The 13,160-nt window shown below is 50.2% G+C and overlaps 4 protein-coding genes across 4 annotated transcripts; all 4 read right to left on the bottom strand.

Moving 5' to 3' along the window:
* Positions 1-265: 265 nt before the first annotated feature.
* Positions 266-2,283, bottom strand: CI109_101535 (uncharacterized protein; the record flags this gene model as incomplete). The annotated part of the gene is made up of 4 exons (XM_032002520.1): positions 266-355; positions 413-810; positions 871-1,834; positions 1,915-2,283. 4 exons carry the CDS (start codon positions 2,281-2,283, stop codon positions 266-268), a joined length of 1,821 nt encoding a protein of 606 aa, XP_031863457.1.
* A 381-nt stretch (positions 2,284-2,664) lies between these two features.
* Positions 2,665-4,915, bottom strand: CI109_101534 (uncharacterized protein; the record flags this gene model as incomplete). Its single annotated transcript, XM_032002521.1, has 4 exons — positions 2,665-3,545; positions 3,612-4,254; positions 4,319-4,734; positions 4,852-4,915. The coding sequence occupies 4 exons, from the start codon at positions 4,913-4,915 to the stop codon at positions 2,665-2,667; spliced, it is 2,004 nt and encodes a 667-aa protein (XP_031863458.1).
* A 631-nt stretch (positions 4,916-5,546) lies between these two features.
* On the bottom strand, positions 5,547-8,698 carry CI109_101533 (uncharacterized protein; the record flags this gene model as incomplete). The annotated part of the gene is made up of 10 exons (XM_032002522.1): positions 5,547-5,694; positions 5,762-6,000; positions 6,059-6,153; positions 6,201-6,309; positions 6,368-7,041; positions 7,099-7,440; positions 7,490-7,592; positions 7,656-7,896; positions 7,958-8,250; positions 8,354-8,698. 10 exons carry the CDS (start codon positions 8,696-8,698, stop codon positions 5,547-5,549), a joined length of 2,589 nt encoding a protein of 862 aa, XP_031863459.1.
* Positions 8,699-12,431: 3,733 nt separating this feature from the next.
* CI109_101532 (uncharacterized protein) lies at positions 12,432-12,843 on the bottom strand (the record flags this gene model as incomplete). Its single annotated transcript, XM_032002523.1, has 2 exons — positions 12,432-12,656; positions 12,829-12,843. The coding sequence occupies 2 exons, from the start codon at positions 12,841-12,843 to the stop codon at positions 12,432-12,434; spliced, it is 240 nt and encodes a 79-aa protein (XP_031863460.1).
* Between the last annotated feature and the right edge of the window lie 317 nt (positions 12,844-13,160).

Raw genomic sequence — 13,160 nt, 5'->3', positions numbered from 1 at the left:
TCATCTTGTCATCCAGATCGTGGACATGCGAATATAAAACAATGTCCCAAATTGAATATTGCTAGTAAAGTCATCACAACAACTTCTACTGGTTGACTCGTAGCGACAAGCGAGTCATCATGATCGACAACAATTCCTAAATTACATCTCGGAATGTCGGAATGCGGACAAGACCGATTCTCATCCGTCGGAATCCGGCATTCGAATAACCTATTCTGACGCGATGACCACTCAAAGCCTAGCTACATGACAATCAATGTCTGAATTACCACCAAACATATTCTATTGTCAAAGGATGACGATCTTGAAGATCCTGATAGTGCTGTATCCTAGCCTGTCTCGCTCGCAACGCTTCCTGCGCGGACCGTCGTATCAATACAGGCTCCGGAAGACGCTGAGCGCTTAGACCTACCTCCGTTATCTCAGGGGTACTCGATCTTTCTACGCGGCGATATGTCCGAGCCGTTTTCTTACCTCGGCTGTCGTGTTGCCTCTGTCTCTTAGTTCGGTCAAGTGCTGGTCCCTCCTCCTCATCGTGGCTCTCCTGACCCTCGCTTCCAGCCTCTGGTCTGGCTGCTTCTTCACCATCCATCCTTTTTAGCACTTCCGCTCCTCGCCAAACGCTCCTTGAAACTCGAGATGGTCGTGTGACCTTCACCTGATTGATTGACCCATTGTCCTTACCAGCTGGCGATACAGCTCCCGAGTGTGCAGGGGAAGGTGTAGCAGAAAAGACGATCGGCGACGGTGTACGAGGTGCAATTGGGGAGCTGAACTCTGATGAGGGACACCACTGACAGGGCTCCTTGTCTGACGTCCGATTCTCAGCTTACAGCGTACTTCCTGTCCAACTTTACGAGCTGAACCTACCTCTCACAGCCTGTACCATCCACATCAAGCCAAATGGATCCTCGTCGCTGTCCTCGCTCGAAGAGTCTGTCTGCTGACTTCCTCCCGCTCCACTCTCATTGCTGGCTGCGGGAGAAGACTCGATCTCCAAGTGAATATCCAACATTCGATGTCCATCATCAACGTCGTCGATTATGTCGTCTGCCTGACTGTGTATCAGAATCGGTGGGGGAGGTGATCCTTCTCGATCAACATTTGCTCCCCCAGTCAACGGTGGCGGCGGCGGATATCGTCTCCCGGTTGGCGTTGTTACACCTCGACTCATCTCAACCGAATCCGGACTATTATTCTCGTCGTTTGACGGCCTGGGAGGAACAGTACTGGCCCCTGGAAGCTTGTATGGTGTCGATCGTCTCTGCTTGATCTTGCTGGTTGGCTTACTCGTTGTTTTTCGAGCTGTGGAAGGGGAAGAAGGTTGTGTAAGATCGTTGAGAGGGACTGTCAAGTCCCACTTGGATCGTTTCGGTTTCGCAGCACTTTTGTCCTCATCCTCGTCCTCCTCGTGAATCGTTGTTCTTCCTGGATTGATCATGTCTCCACTCCCGGGTGTAAGAGGAGAAGCGGAAGACGACGAAATGTCGTTCAATGGAACAAAGAGATCGTGCGCTGCTGGAAAGAGCGCATCACCGCCCCTCTCATATATTAGCGCATCCTTGTCTCCCGTAGGCGAAGGAGAGCGGTCAACGATGAGTCGAGCCGGATCAGTGACGAAGAACACTTCGTCGGATTTTTGTATAGGTGGGATATGGCGAATGGCAGGTATCGAATGACTTGGTCTACTCTCATCTTCATCTGCAGAGTCAAGCAACAGCTCCGAATATCCAAGAGGCGAAGAGACGGGCGGTCCGTTGGCATCGGGTTGGTCGGTACTGCGTGCATGAGGGTTCGAGCTCGTGGCTTTGGGAGTGGATTTGGTCCCTATGCTCTGGTCACGGAGTGTATATCAGCATTGACACAATCTTCACGCTCTACTATGATATATGATAGTGAAGTGAGAAGACCCACGCTGACAGTCAGTCTCTTTTTCTTCGCAGGGGTCTCCTCCATTCCCATTCCCAGTCCCAGACCTTTCCTACTCCTCTTCGTCGAAATCCTACTTTTCCCACTTCCCACTCCAGAAGTACTCAATGACCTCCCAAGCGTCGTCGTTGTCGTCTTTGCGCTATTTGATATCGTAGTACCGGTGGCGGTACCTTTCGAGTTTGATTTCGGTCTCCTCCTCCATCCTGATAAGCCTACAAGACCGATCCGTTCGGATGACGAACCCCTTGTGAGTCTAGCGCGATTGAGAGTGATTCCTCCAGAGGCGGAGGGAGAGGACGGGATCAAGGATTTGGCAGGTACATAAGGGCTCGGTGATGAGGGTGGGTACATCCTGGTGAGGTGAACGGGGTGTGCAAGAGGTATGCTGTGACGGTGTGGGGTCCAAGAAGTCAGTGTTCGTTTCAGTATCTCATTGTCGAGATGGTTGGAAATGACAGAGTGTATTGTCTATTATACCATTGTATTGTACACTTAGTTGCTGGTGGCAAAGGAGGTCCATGCGCAGAAGAAGAATGAGAAGATGATGTCACCCACCCACCCACCATTTCTCGCTCGAGCGCTTACCACAATGAAATAATCCAAACGATGCATCACGCAAATGCAAATGTCTTTGAACTAAAACAATGGTAATACATACAGTACGCTTGTTATACCATATCCATGCTATACTTACACAAAGATCCCATCCTTATCCTCCTCCTTCATGTACTCTCAAGTACCTCCACCGTCCCCTTCCCCTTCTTCACCTACCAACTTGATCCTCCCTCGTCCGAAGTACCTCTCCCACCAAGCTCCATTCCTCCTATGATCTTCTTCTTCTTCTCCCCAATCTCTAAGTGCAGCTTCCGCATGATTCTCTCTCCCTCCTTCTTCCATCGTGTTCTGCTCCGCTGCACGGGGATCCTCTCCCCTCATAATCGCCGCAATTCCCAATGGACCTTCACTCCTACTTCTACCGGAACGCATCGATCCATGTCCATGTCCGTGACCGTGTCCGTGCCCTCCCTCGCCGCTGATACTGCCTGACCTCAACGCGAAACCAGGACTAGCGGCACCTAGACCGATAGAGAATCCCGTCGGAGCACCATGTAATGCTAAATCCGGTATCAGCGTTCCGTACCTCGGTCCTCGATGTCTGTGATGGTGATGATGTCTTGATCTCGGCGATAGGGGGGATGAAGGTGAATCTGGACCATTCGAGGTCCCAGAGAAGACAGAACGATGTAAGGCGGGCGGAGTTTCCGGATATCCAGTTGTGGAGTTGGATCGTCCTTGAGGCTGAGGTCTCGTAATGTCCTCTGTGGAGCGGTCGAGCGGACCTGTACTGCCTGCGAATGTCGGTGATAGAGGATCGGGTTCCACAGTGGTGTCTCCACCTAACAAGGTCGCTCCTTCTCCAGGCTCAAGCTCGTCGTCATCGACCTCGTCATCCGATTCGTCCTCATCTTCTATCCATGTTCCAACTTCGACACCTTCTGGCTGAATGGCGGATACTACCCAAACACCTAAAAGGAGAATCGCAACACCCAGCGACACAAGAACGATCTGGTAGGTCGCAAGTCGACCAAACTGATCGTAAAACACCAGTCCATCTATATCAATGATATAAGGTTAGCTGACTCATCGTGAGAAACGGTAAAAGAACATGGATCGCTCACCGAAGATCGAAGCCAAGTTGAAGAAACAAAATGCGAGAGGACAGATGAAAGCGGGCGACGCAAAAGTCAAGCTATAATTGAGATATACCATTTGTAGAACAGCATATATAGCTAACCCAATGACCAAGAACCAAGTTTGTAATCTTGCAAATTCGTTCTGTCCCTTTCCGGTCCTGAAATATCCAATGGTGATGACAAGTAATTGGACTGCCGCTTTGGCGAGGACCAAACACATTCCAGATAAAGTTCCGGATGCTGCGGCAAAAGCGAGACCGCAAAGAGTGTATATTCGTTGTTGGGCTGGATTAGGTGTGGGCGGTGATAAGTGGGAGAAAGATGCAGAATCAGGGAGATCGATATGTAGAGGTTTGGAATTTGAATTCTTAGAGGAGAATCGAACGCCGTTGGCTTTCGCATCGTGAGCGGCGGCGGTGGTTGCGGGTAAGGGGCTGGTAGGATTTTGTGGTGAAGTAGGAGAGGACCAACGACGAAGCTGAGTGGAACGGAATGGGATCGGGGTAGGATATTGTGGAGAAGCGTAATTGCTTGGAGGAATGGAAGTGGTTGTGGTAGGGGTAGATCGACCAGAGAGTGAGATACGACCTCGTAATTGACGGTTGACATGCCATGAAGCGATGTGGGCCTGCAGGTAAGAGCATCTCAGTATCACAAATCTTCACCGGGAGACAATGAGGATTACCACTCACCGCTACTAGCACCAACGCCGTGCCTACACTCATGACCGTAAAGAACCCGACAAACGGACCTCGACTGAACAATCTCAACAAATCGTCCAAGCCATGTTCTTCCTCTTCGACCACTCCAAAAACAGCAATCATCACCGCCCCACCCGCTACCAGTCCAGTCCCCAGAACCCAACTTGGTCCAAACCTATCGCCTAAGATGATCCGCGCGAGGATCGCATTGGAGATGAGGGAGACGGCACCTAACGGTGCTAGGATGACGATTGGCAGTGCGTCAAGTTGGAATATCGTAGCGAAGATGTTGGAAGAGATGTAGATTGCGAAGCCGAGGAGCCATAGTGGTCGTCTGTGTGGTGGTCTACGAGAAGGAAGTGGGAGGAGATCCGATTGGATATGCGATTTACGTTGGAGGGTGAGGCCTGATGAGCAGAGGAAAGTCATGTGTGAGCAAGTGCACATCGACAAAATGACAGGCCATTGACATCAAGGGGCCATCTGCTGTGAGATACAGTACAGAGAATGGCAATGACACTCACCAAACGACTGGACGAACGAGGACAGCAATCCAACGATGATGGCAACAAAGACCGGTACACCCATCTTGTCAAGTGACCTTGACTTCCGATCAATCCGTCTTCTCTAATGTCCTGTACTATAATCCCATCGAGTCTGAATCTGAGGGGCGATGTCGTACGGTCGACCAAGATGGAGCTTGTTGTTTGTTGACTACACTCTACGCGTTGTGACACAAGTCAAGAGTCGGCTTTACGTTGCTTGTTGGTCCATTGTTGCGAGTTGTTACAACAACCCGAAGATCGCGATCTCGCCACGTGGTTACCCCAATGAGATCAAGTGTGTAGGGCTGAGTCTCAAAAAGTCTGGGTCAAATGAACAGCGAGATCCCGCCTTCCGTGTGAGCAACGCTGAGCTGTGACCATGGATGCCTGTGCCAGTTCTCGCAGTTTCATGATTAATACATGATATTCACAGACTATAACATAAACGAAGGTGAAAGCCAAACCCAAACATAGTCCGTGACATGAAGGTGGTGTTACATATAAGCAGAAAACGGACAAATGCAATGATGGTGAGAGACTAAGAATGAATGGAATTGGAGCAGAAAGAAAAGGGAGACAGGTTGGGGATACGAATAAAGAGACATCCTCATAAGCCAAACGTTATTCACATTGAAGCAGGAATCACAAGTGTCCATAATTTGCAGATAACTCTTTTATCTTTGCGCGGGGGCGGAGGTGGGTTGAGGGAAAGCTGCTCTCTCGGGAAGCTCGGATCGCTTGGTAGGTTGAGCGAGGCCCGCTCCACAAGCCGAAGCGGGGATAGCTAAGCTGGCAGCGCTGTATTCAGGAGGGTACGAGCAACTGTGAAAAGGTAGCCATGTCAGCCTAACGAGACATAGCATACTAGGATGAGAGAGAGTCGACTCACCCAGCAACGGCAACGTAAGCTTGTCTGGTGTCACCAGCAGCGTTGAACCAACCACTGCCGGCACTGATGGTGGCAGATGAACCAGGGCTAGTGAATGTCGGACCGGGCATAGTGATAGGAGTACCAGTCTGGGTATACTGCGGCAAGCTGTCCATGTCCCCAGCAGCGACATTAGTGAAAGAGGCTGGAGGCCAGGGGTATGAGGAAGCCTGAGCAGCGGCAATGGAGTTCGCGCCAACCTATAGGCGGTGTCAGTGACTGGGGTATGGTCATGGCTACGAAGAACGGTCGACTCACTCCACCAGTCATGTAGGCACCTGTGAAAGTACCGTCAAAGGCGTTCTGTGTGACACCCGCTTGAGCAGCACAGACGCCGATAGCCTCTCGTGGGTCTGGACAACAGTCAGCAAGCGTCCTTGCACATATGCTACCGACTCACCCTTAGGGATCCAGCCGTGCTCCAGACCAAGCTGGTAATTCCAGAATGGGTTGGGCTGGGTGATTGCGTTGGTGCTGTTTCCAATCTTCCAAGTCCAGAAGAAGTAGTTCTGTTGAAGAGAGGGCGAGTCAGCTTTGCTTTCAAATCACCGCGATGACACGACTCACCTGAAGAGCATCCATGCTGCCAGCGACGAAACGATGCAAGGAATCAATGGTAGTCTGGTTCCAGGTAGTGTAGTCGTTCCACATATCACAGGATCCCATTCGCTTGCCCGCGTAGCCTTGGTATGTACCGTCGTATCGAGAGCCAGAACCAACATTGTTGACCCACTGTCCACAGTCGTTCCAGGCGGCCGACCATTCACCGGCGACATTAACACCGTAAGTTTGTGAAGTAGTGTTGGTAGCAGACGCCCACCAACTGCAAGGGATGTTGGCCAGGTCGTCAAGACTCCCAGCGTGCTGATCTTGGAAGACGATATAAGTGTGTTGGTCGAGGGCAACTCGGTCAGCTCCAGGAAGGAAGTCGTACCACTGTTGGATACCGATGAAACCATCGTGGATAGAAAGGAATGGTCCGTTGCCGGCGCCGATACCGGTGATATCTCTTATGATCTTGTACGCTTCGTAATAGAAACTGCCGACTGCTGGCTTGCCAACACCTCCAGCGTTGGGCTCATTGATGAAACCGAAAAGGGTGACAACGGGCGCATACTCTGGCTGAGCGATGAATTGAGCAAGGGTTCGAATGTAATCGAGACTTCGTTCGGCATTCGCGAGTCCCATGACACCGTTCATCCAGTTGATAGTACCTTGTCGACCGGAGTGGTTCCATCCGTCTGGAAAAATCGTCAGCCTTGCTCCTTGTCGTTGGGATTACTGTCATATTTACTCACTTTGAGATCCGGGCACAGTGTGCAAGTCAAGGTTGATCCTCAACCCATACTTCCTGCACCATTTCACGGCCTTGAGGAAGTAAGACCAGGACACTCGCTCGAGGAAAGGCTCGCCATCCCAAGTCTCGATCGCCCAAAATCCAATTGGAATTCGAACGTAGTTAAGACCGGCAGCGGCCATTTCGGCAAAGTCCTTTTCAGTGATGAATGTTTCGTAGTGCTCGGTCAAGGCAGCGGTGAGGTCGTCACCCATGTTCAAGCTGAGAGTGTATTCGTCGATGGCAGTTGTGTTGCTGGCACCAGTAGCGTATTTCTCGTACAATCCAGGGACAATGAAAGGTTCTGCGACGCTGTAAGCATAAATTCCAGTCACTTCGGACAGGTGACTCACCGGTAACGAGCCATCCACCGACGTTGACACCGTAGGCTTTGTCTCTTCCCCAAACCCATTCCTCGCTCAACTTTGGTGTCCAGGAGTTGACTTTGGCGTCATTCTGCGCGACAGTTAGCGAGTCAGCGAAACTGTCTTTCGGCTTGTTAGAAATCACTACACTCACGTTGAACGGATTAGCTTCATCCCAAACCCACGAGCCACCAAAGGGGTTGTTGTAGGTGAAGGTTGTGCCGTCCTCCATCTTGATGAGAGAACCCTGTGTACCGGTCGTTGGAATGGGTGTAGCAGATGAAGAGGCAGAAGTGCCAGTAGCGGTACCAGATTTCGATGTGGACTTGTCGCCTTGAGCACCATCGGCAGAAGAAGACGTGGAGCCGGCAGTGTTGTTGTGCTTCCGTGTGAGACTAATGGTGCAAAGTCAGTTCTCGTTCTTCGGGCCGGCCAACGTCCTTGCTTATCACTAACCCGATACCGAGACCGACAGCAAGAGCAATGATAGCCAGAAGACCTGCTCCGAGAAGAGCCCAAAGCCACTTTCTGCTCTTCTTTCGGGAAGTGTACTGGTCACCACCAGCTGCCCATCTTGGCTTTTCGCTCTGTTTTTCTCCGGCGCCAATAGCAGCGACCGCGGGCGTGATATGCCCTTGCTCGTCGTCCTCGTCGCTGACTGACAACCGCTCGTTGTCGGCGTTGTTCCATCCCAGCGTTGAGTGTTGGGCCAAAGCTGATTGACCTCGAGGAACGCTAGGTCGTCTAGCCTGTGCATGGCAACGAAGCGCTTGTCAGTAAGTTGTCGCAAGCGGGAATTGCGCCCCAAGTCGAGTCGAAGGGAAAGGTGTGCTGCGGGAAGTTTTCACTCACATCTCCACCAGCAACTCCATCAGCAGCAGCAGCAAGACCAACATTGCTTCCCCAACTCTGTCTGTTATCGCCTCTCAAGGGAGGTGTTCCCGGTAAACTGCCATAGGTAGAATCTCGAGTCATGATTGAAGGTGCGGGAAGGTAATCTGATCCGCTTCGTCCCAATGGATTTTGGTAGAGATCAGGAGAAGGACTTAGGATTGAGGAGTCACGAAGGTTTCGTCCTCCCAAAGCTGCGTATGCATCTCCGCCATTAGGATCGGGCGAGTAGTTGGGGTCGGGAGAAGTTGCCGGGTTGGCAAGGGGAGCGTAGGATGGCTCGGAAGGCTTGGTTGGAGGTGCCATCGTGGGTAGGTGGCAACGTGAAAAGGGGCTGAGTGAGATTGGTCGAAATGGAGAAAAAGGCTACGTTGTTTACGGTGGCCGATTCGATGTCGAGAAATTAAAGGATTGAAAGAACTGACAGGACTGTTGGGATGAAGAAGATTGCATGAAGCATTTAGCACTTAGCAAAGACGAAGAAGCGATGCCGAGCGGACCTCTTTGGCTATAGAATGACGCACTGACCTTTTTTTCGTGAACAGTCTTGGTCGATTGTGATCCGGGAATAGGGCGCAATCGAGGTCGTCACACTACACACACTGCCGGTATATGTAATACGTGCTATTCACGTTTTATGCGATCAGCACCGTACCCATTTGTGTATGCACACGTCCACAACGACCGGAAGGCTGACAAAGGACGCCCTCGTCAAGGATAAGGGACAATGGGATCGTTGAAACTACTCACATCGATGGGGTGAAGAAATCGGGGTTGTCCGCGTTCGGCCTATGCCTTTATATGATCACAGCGGAAGGGAATCCGTTCTCTACAGTACACAGCGAAAGCGTCGTTATTAATGTTGGTCGAAGACGGGGGAAAACAAAGAATGTAGTGAAATGCTGTGAGGTAGTTATGTAAAACACGAAAATGCAGTGTGCTTTGGGATCAAGCAAATAACACGGGAAGGAAAGGAAGCTAAGCTGAAACCTAACGTTTCGAGGGAAAAACACAAAAGTGGAACTCAGAGGATGTATATTCGTCGCCGACACAACGAAACTGACTGTTCGTTTGGCCTACAAGTGGGAGAAGAGGGAGAAGGATTGCTAGCTGGCCCCCCTTGATGTATGGCTATGCACAGAAGAGAGAAGGAGGATGGGAGAGGAAGACGAAATGACAAGAGATGGGTAGAAAAGAAAGGATGAGGATGTGATGGCTTTTGATCAGAGTAAGATCCGGCTGTCTGCAAATGTATGTATGTATGTATGCATGCACGCCGATGCCATGGCCCAGATAGGTGACTCAGGTGTGGCTTTGTCTTTGCTTGGCTGTTTTTGCTTTGCTTTTCTTTTAATTTTCCTTCTTGTTGACCTGAGGAGGGGCGACATAGCCCGTCGATAGGGTTCAGACAAGCCAAAGCAAAGGAAGCATTGCCCGTGTCTAGGGAGGGCAACGTTTGATGAGGCGGTGCGGGGCCGATGTCTGATGATGGGATGATGGAATGATGTATAACGTAATTGAACAAAACACTCCGACCTGAAGGTGAAGGGTAAACACCCTGTCAGGCACACAAACAACGGCGCATTGTACTTCCGCTTGACCACCAATAAAATCCATGGCTCATAGCTCGTGACCATGACAGTGAAAGTAAGTGACGAGAAGCTGACCTGTGTTCTCCTTTTTGTTGTTGTTGCTGTAACCAAGCCTCGTACTTCATCATGCTGTAATGCCGAGTATCTCTCCGTTTTAATTAAAAGAATGCTGCTTTGCGGACTGCTACTGCTGACGACGTGATCCAGTGAACCATATCTTGTCATCGATCGTAGCTTAAACCTGGACGGTATCAACGCCGATGGCGTCCGGGATGCGGGAGCGTTCGGCCATACGTCCCCTTCTATGCAGTAACATGATACTAACTGTATAACGGGATGATGTAAACACCACTAGCCTTCTGTTTGTTTGTCCTGTACAGCGTCGCCCTTCCTGCCACCCCGTTTCGACTAAGAAACACTACTACTACTTGTCCACGTATGCTAGTATCAAAGTAAAATGCGAAACGGGCGCTTACTGGCAAGGAACCCCGGACCGATATAATTAAAGGGTGGCAAAAAGGAGCCTTGTCTCGTCCTGAAAGGTGTACGCATGTACACACATATACATTCACATACGGGTGGGTATGAATTTGTAAACTATTGGTCATGATGAGAATCATCCTGTAGAAGCTGTTCCGTTGAACGGTGATGGAGAAACCTCGTCTCATTGAGCAGGTGAGAGGAGGCATATCAAGAATTGGGATTGGTTCGAGCGGGAGATCGGCAGACCCAAAAGACTTTTGTGTCTGTTATTTTCCTTCTCAAAACGAAATAAAAATCGGCTCGTTCCTGGACCCAGGACCTGATTCATGATAAACACCGTGACACTGGGGCACCTGGCGGTTGCAGTGGCAAGGCAAGGCAAAGCAAGCGAAAGGAACCAGGCTGCGTACACATACTGACGAATCCGCAAGCATAACCAAATTCAGCTTTTCGTGGTTAATTTTCTCCGCGGATTGCGAAGAGCTGATGATGTACTCTAGCTTGCACACTCCCTCCATCCAGGCAGTCACCGATTTCCGATATAAGCTATCTATTTATATATCGGTGTTCCCCTTCTTTCCGTTCTTACGTTCGTCCTTCTATTATATCGATCTCAAAGGCACTCGCGTTGCAGCTGCCGCTGCCGCTTTGTGACATCACATATACATCGATCTCGCTCTTTCTCGCTGTCTGGTGGTCGTCTTTCACGAGCTCATCGGTCCTAGAGTCCTTAGTTGCTGGTTGCGCGGATGTTGATTACGCAGCTCAAAAGAAGACGAGGTAATCTCACCGAAACACTACTCACACCGAGCAGAACTGTTGAACCACCTCGTATTCACCTTTTTTCCTCTTGACGGGTTGTACGTATGTCATGATCAAGAACACCTGCTGATAAACGTACAAACTGACTTTTAAACATTTCGACAAGAATACTTCCGGATCGCTCACAGGTACTACTCTTGTTACATTGAGCGGAACGGAAATGGCCGAGTAATGTTTGTGTTATTCCGCTTTTTTTTCTCTTATCTGTCGGTCTCCTTGCCGCACGAGAGGTGATAACCATCGATCGAAACGTCCATCATCATCACGGATCACCGAGAGATGTCTGCTGAAGACGATGGTCAGGGCAACGATCGTCTAGATGCCAGATATTGTGATCATCATCCCACTCGGTTAGGCAGATCTGTCCATTTGTCTTGTCTGTTGCGGAACGAGTAAGTCATTTCCTCGGCAAGCGCAGACGGCCGCCTGCCGGTGAAAGAGAGATAGGCTTGACATATATTCATGTTCATGGGTATCACGATCGATTTACAGTTTGACAATAATTACTTTTCCTAAAAACACGGCCGGGCCCAAGTTGTGCCTGCCTGGCCTCGACACTTAGTCGTCGACGACTAGTACGGAGAGGCACATGTTCCGCTCGTGTACGTTTGCGTCTGTCAGCGTCATAGTTTGATTCCCATGTTCTCGGACCCCAATCTTCGGCATCGTGATGGTGATAGACATCAGATACATCCATCGAGAACTTGCTGATCGCTGATCGTTGAGCAAGGTGAAACGTTCTGCTCTACCCAAGGAAGTGGTAGGAGTGTCCAACTGGTCAAATTCTGGTGACTCCCCCTTCGGAAAGTCGAGGCCAAAAAGTGCCACTGACTGCTCTTCATTATCGATATTGTAAACCGTCTTTCTGCTGTCTTCTGGGGGTCAGTGGAATATGTACACGTCACTTCGCGACGACAGTGATCTGCAACTCCGACCAGGAAGTACAGAAGAGGTGACAATGGGTCTCGGTTCGGAGAGTTCTATTTGTAACCTTGGGTGGTACAGTAAGATCGCATAGATAAAGTAGTTCATTCTTCCTGCATATTTCGCTCTCTTTCCCTGCTTTTCGTTTGAAGGGCCACGAAACACTGTCTGTCCTCTATTGTCCACTCCACAATTATCCCTTCATCTCACCAATCTCCTTAGGTCTTCGCCCTATACGCCCCACCTTGATTACTCCCCGTGTATCCCTCGTCGCTTGTCAGCCCCTCATGTAAAGCCTTTGCAGCCTTATCTTTATCATGTTTGCTATCGGCATTCGATCCTGCTTGTGCAGATTGGGAAGCTGCGTCTTTACCGTGTGTACCGGTGGGGAGCTGGTCGGGATGAGAGGACTTGTCGGCGAATTGGGACGTCTGCGTGTCGTCCTGTGCCACGAAAGGGAGTCAGCGTCGTACAAGAGCAAGAGCAGTGATTCTTATCGGCTCCGAGTGGTTAGCGTGTGCGAAGAAGCGACGAGAGGAAACAGGATGGCGATCATTCCCCGATTGTCTGACTAGAGGAGCGGCTAGATCGTATAGGGGATAAAGGAGTACTCACGTGCTGCTTCCCCATGTTGCAATATGTGTAGGTCTTAGGTGTAGCTGATTTGAAGGCGTTGGAAGAGATAGACGGCTTGTTGTTCGGCTTTGACAGTTATCTGGTACGGTATCATGAGAGAGCAGTATTCACTCATCATGTATTCATAGTGGACTATATATACTCGGTTTACGACTGCATGGATGCGATCGTGACCCACAAAAGATAGTAAGATCACTTGACGTCAGATGCTGTCATGCTGGTGGAGGTTGACCGTGGTCCGATCTGTGTGGCAAGACACTACCTGTAGTGGTGGGCATATCACGTTGTAGAGCAAGCCAATAGCCTATATG

Source organism: Kwoniella shandongensis, chromosome 3 (genome assembly GCF_008629635.2).
Source record: "Kwoniella shandongensis chromosome 3, complete sequence".
NCBI lineage: Eukaryota > Fungi > Basidiomycota > Tremellomycetes > Tremellales > Cryptococcaceae > Kwoniella > Kwoniella shandongensis.
Note: the sequence above shows the minus strand (reverse complement) of the source record. Positions and strands in the feature narration are given on the sequence as shown.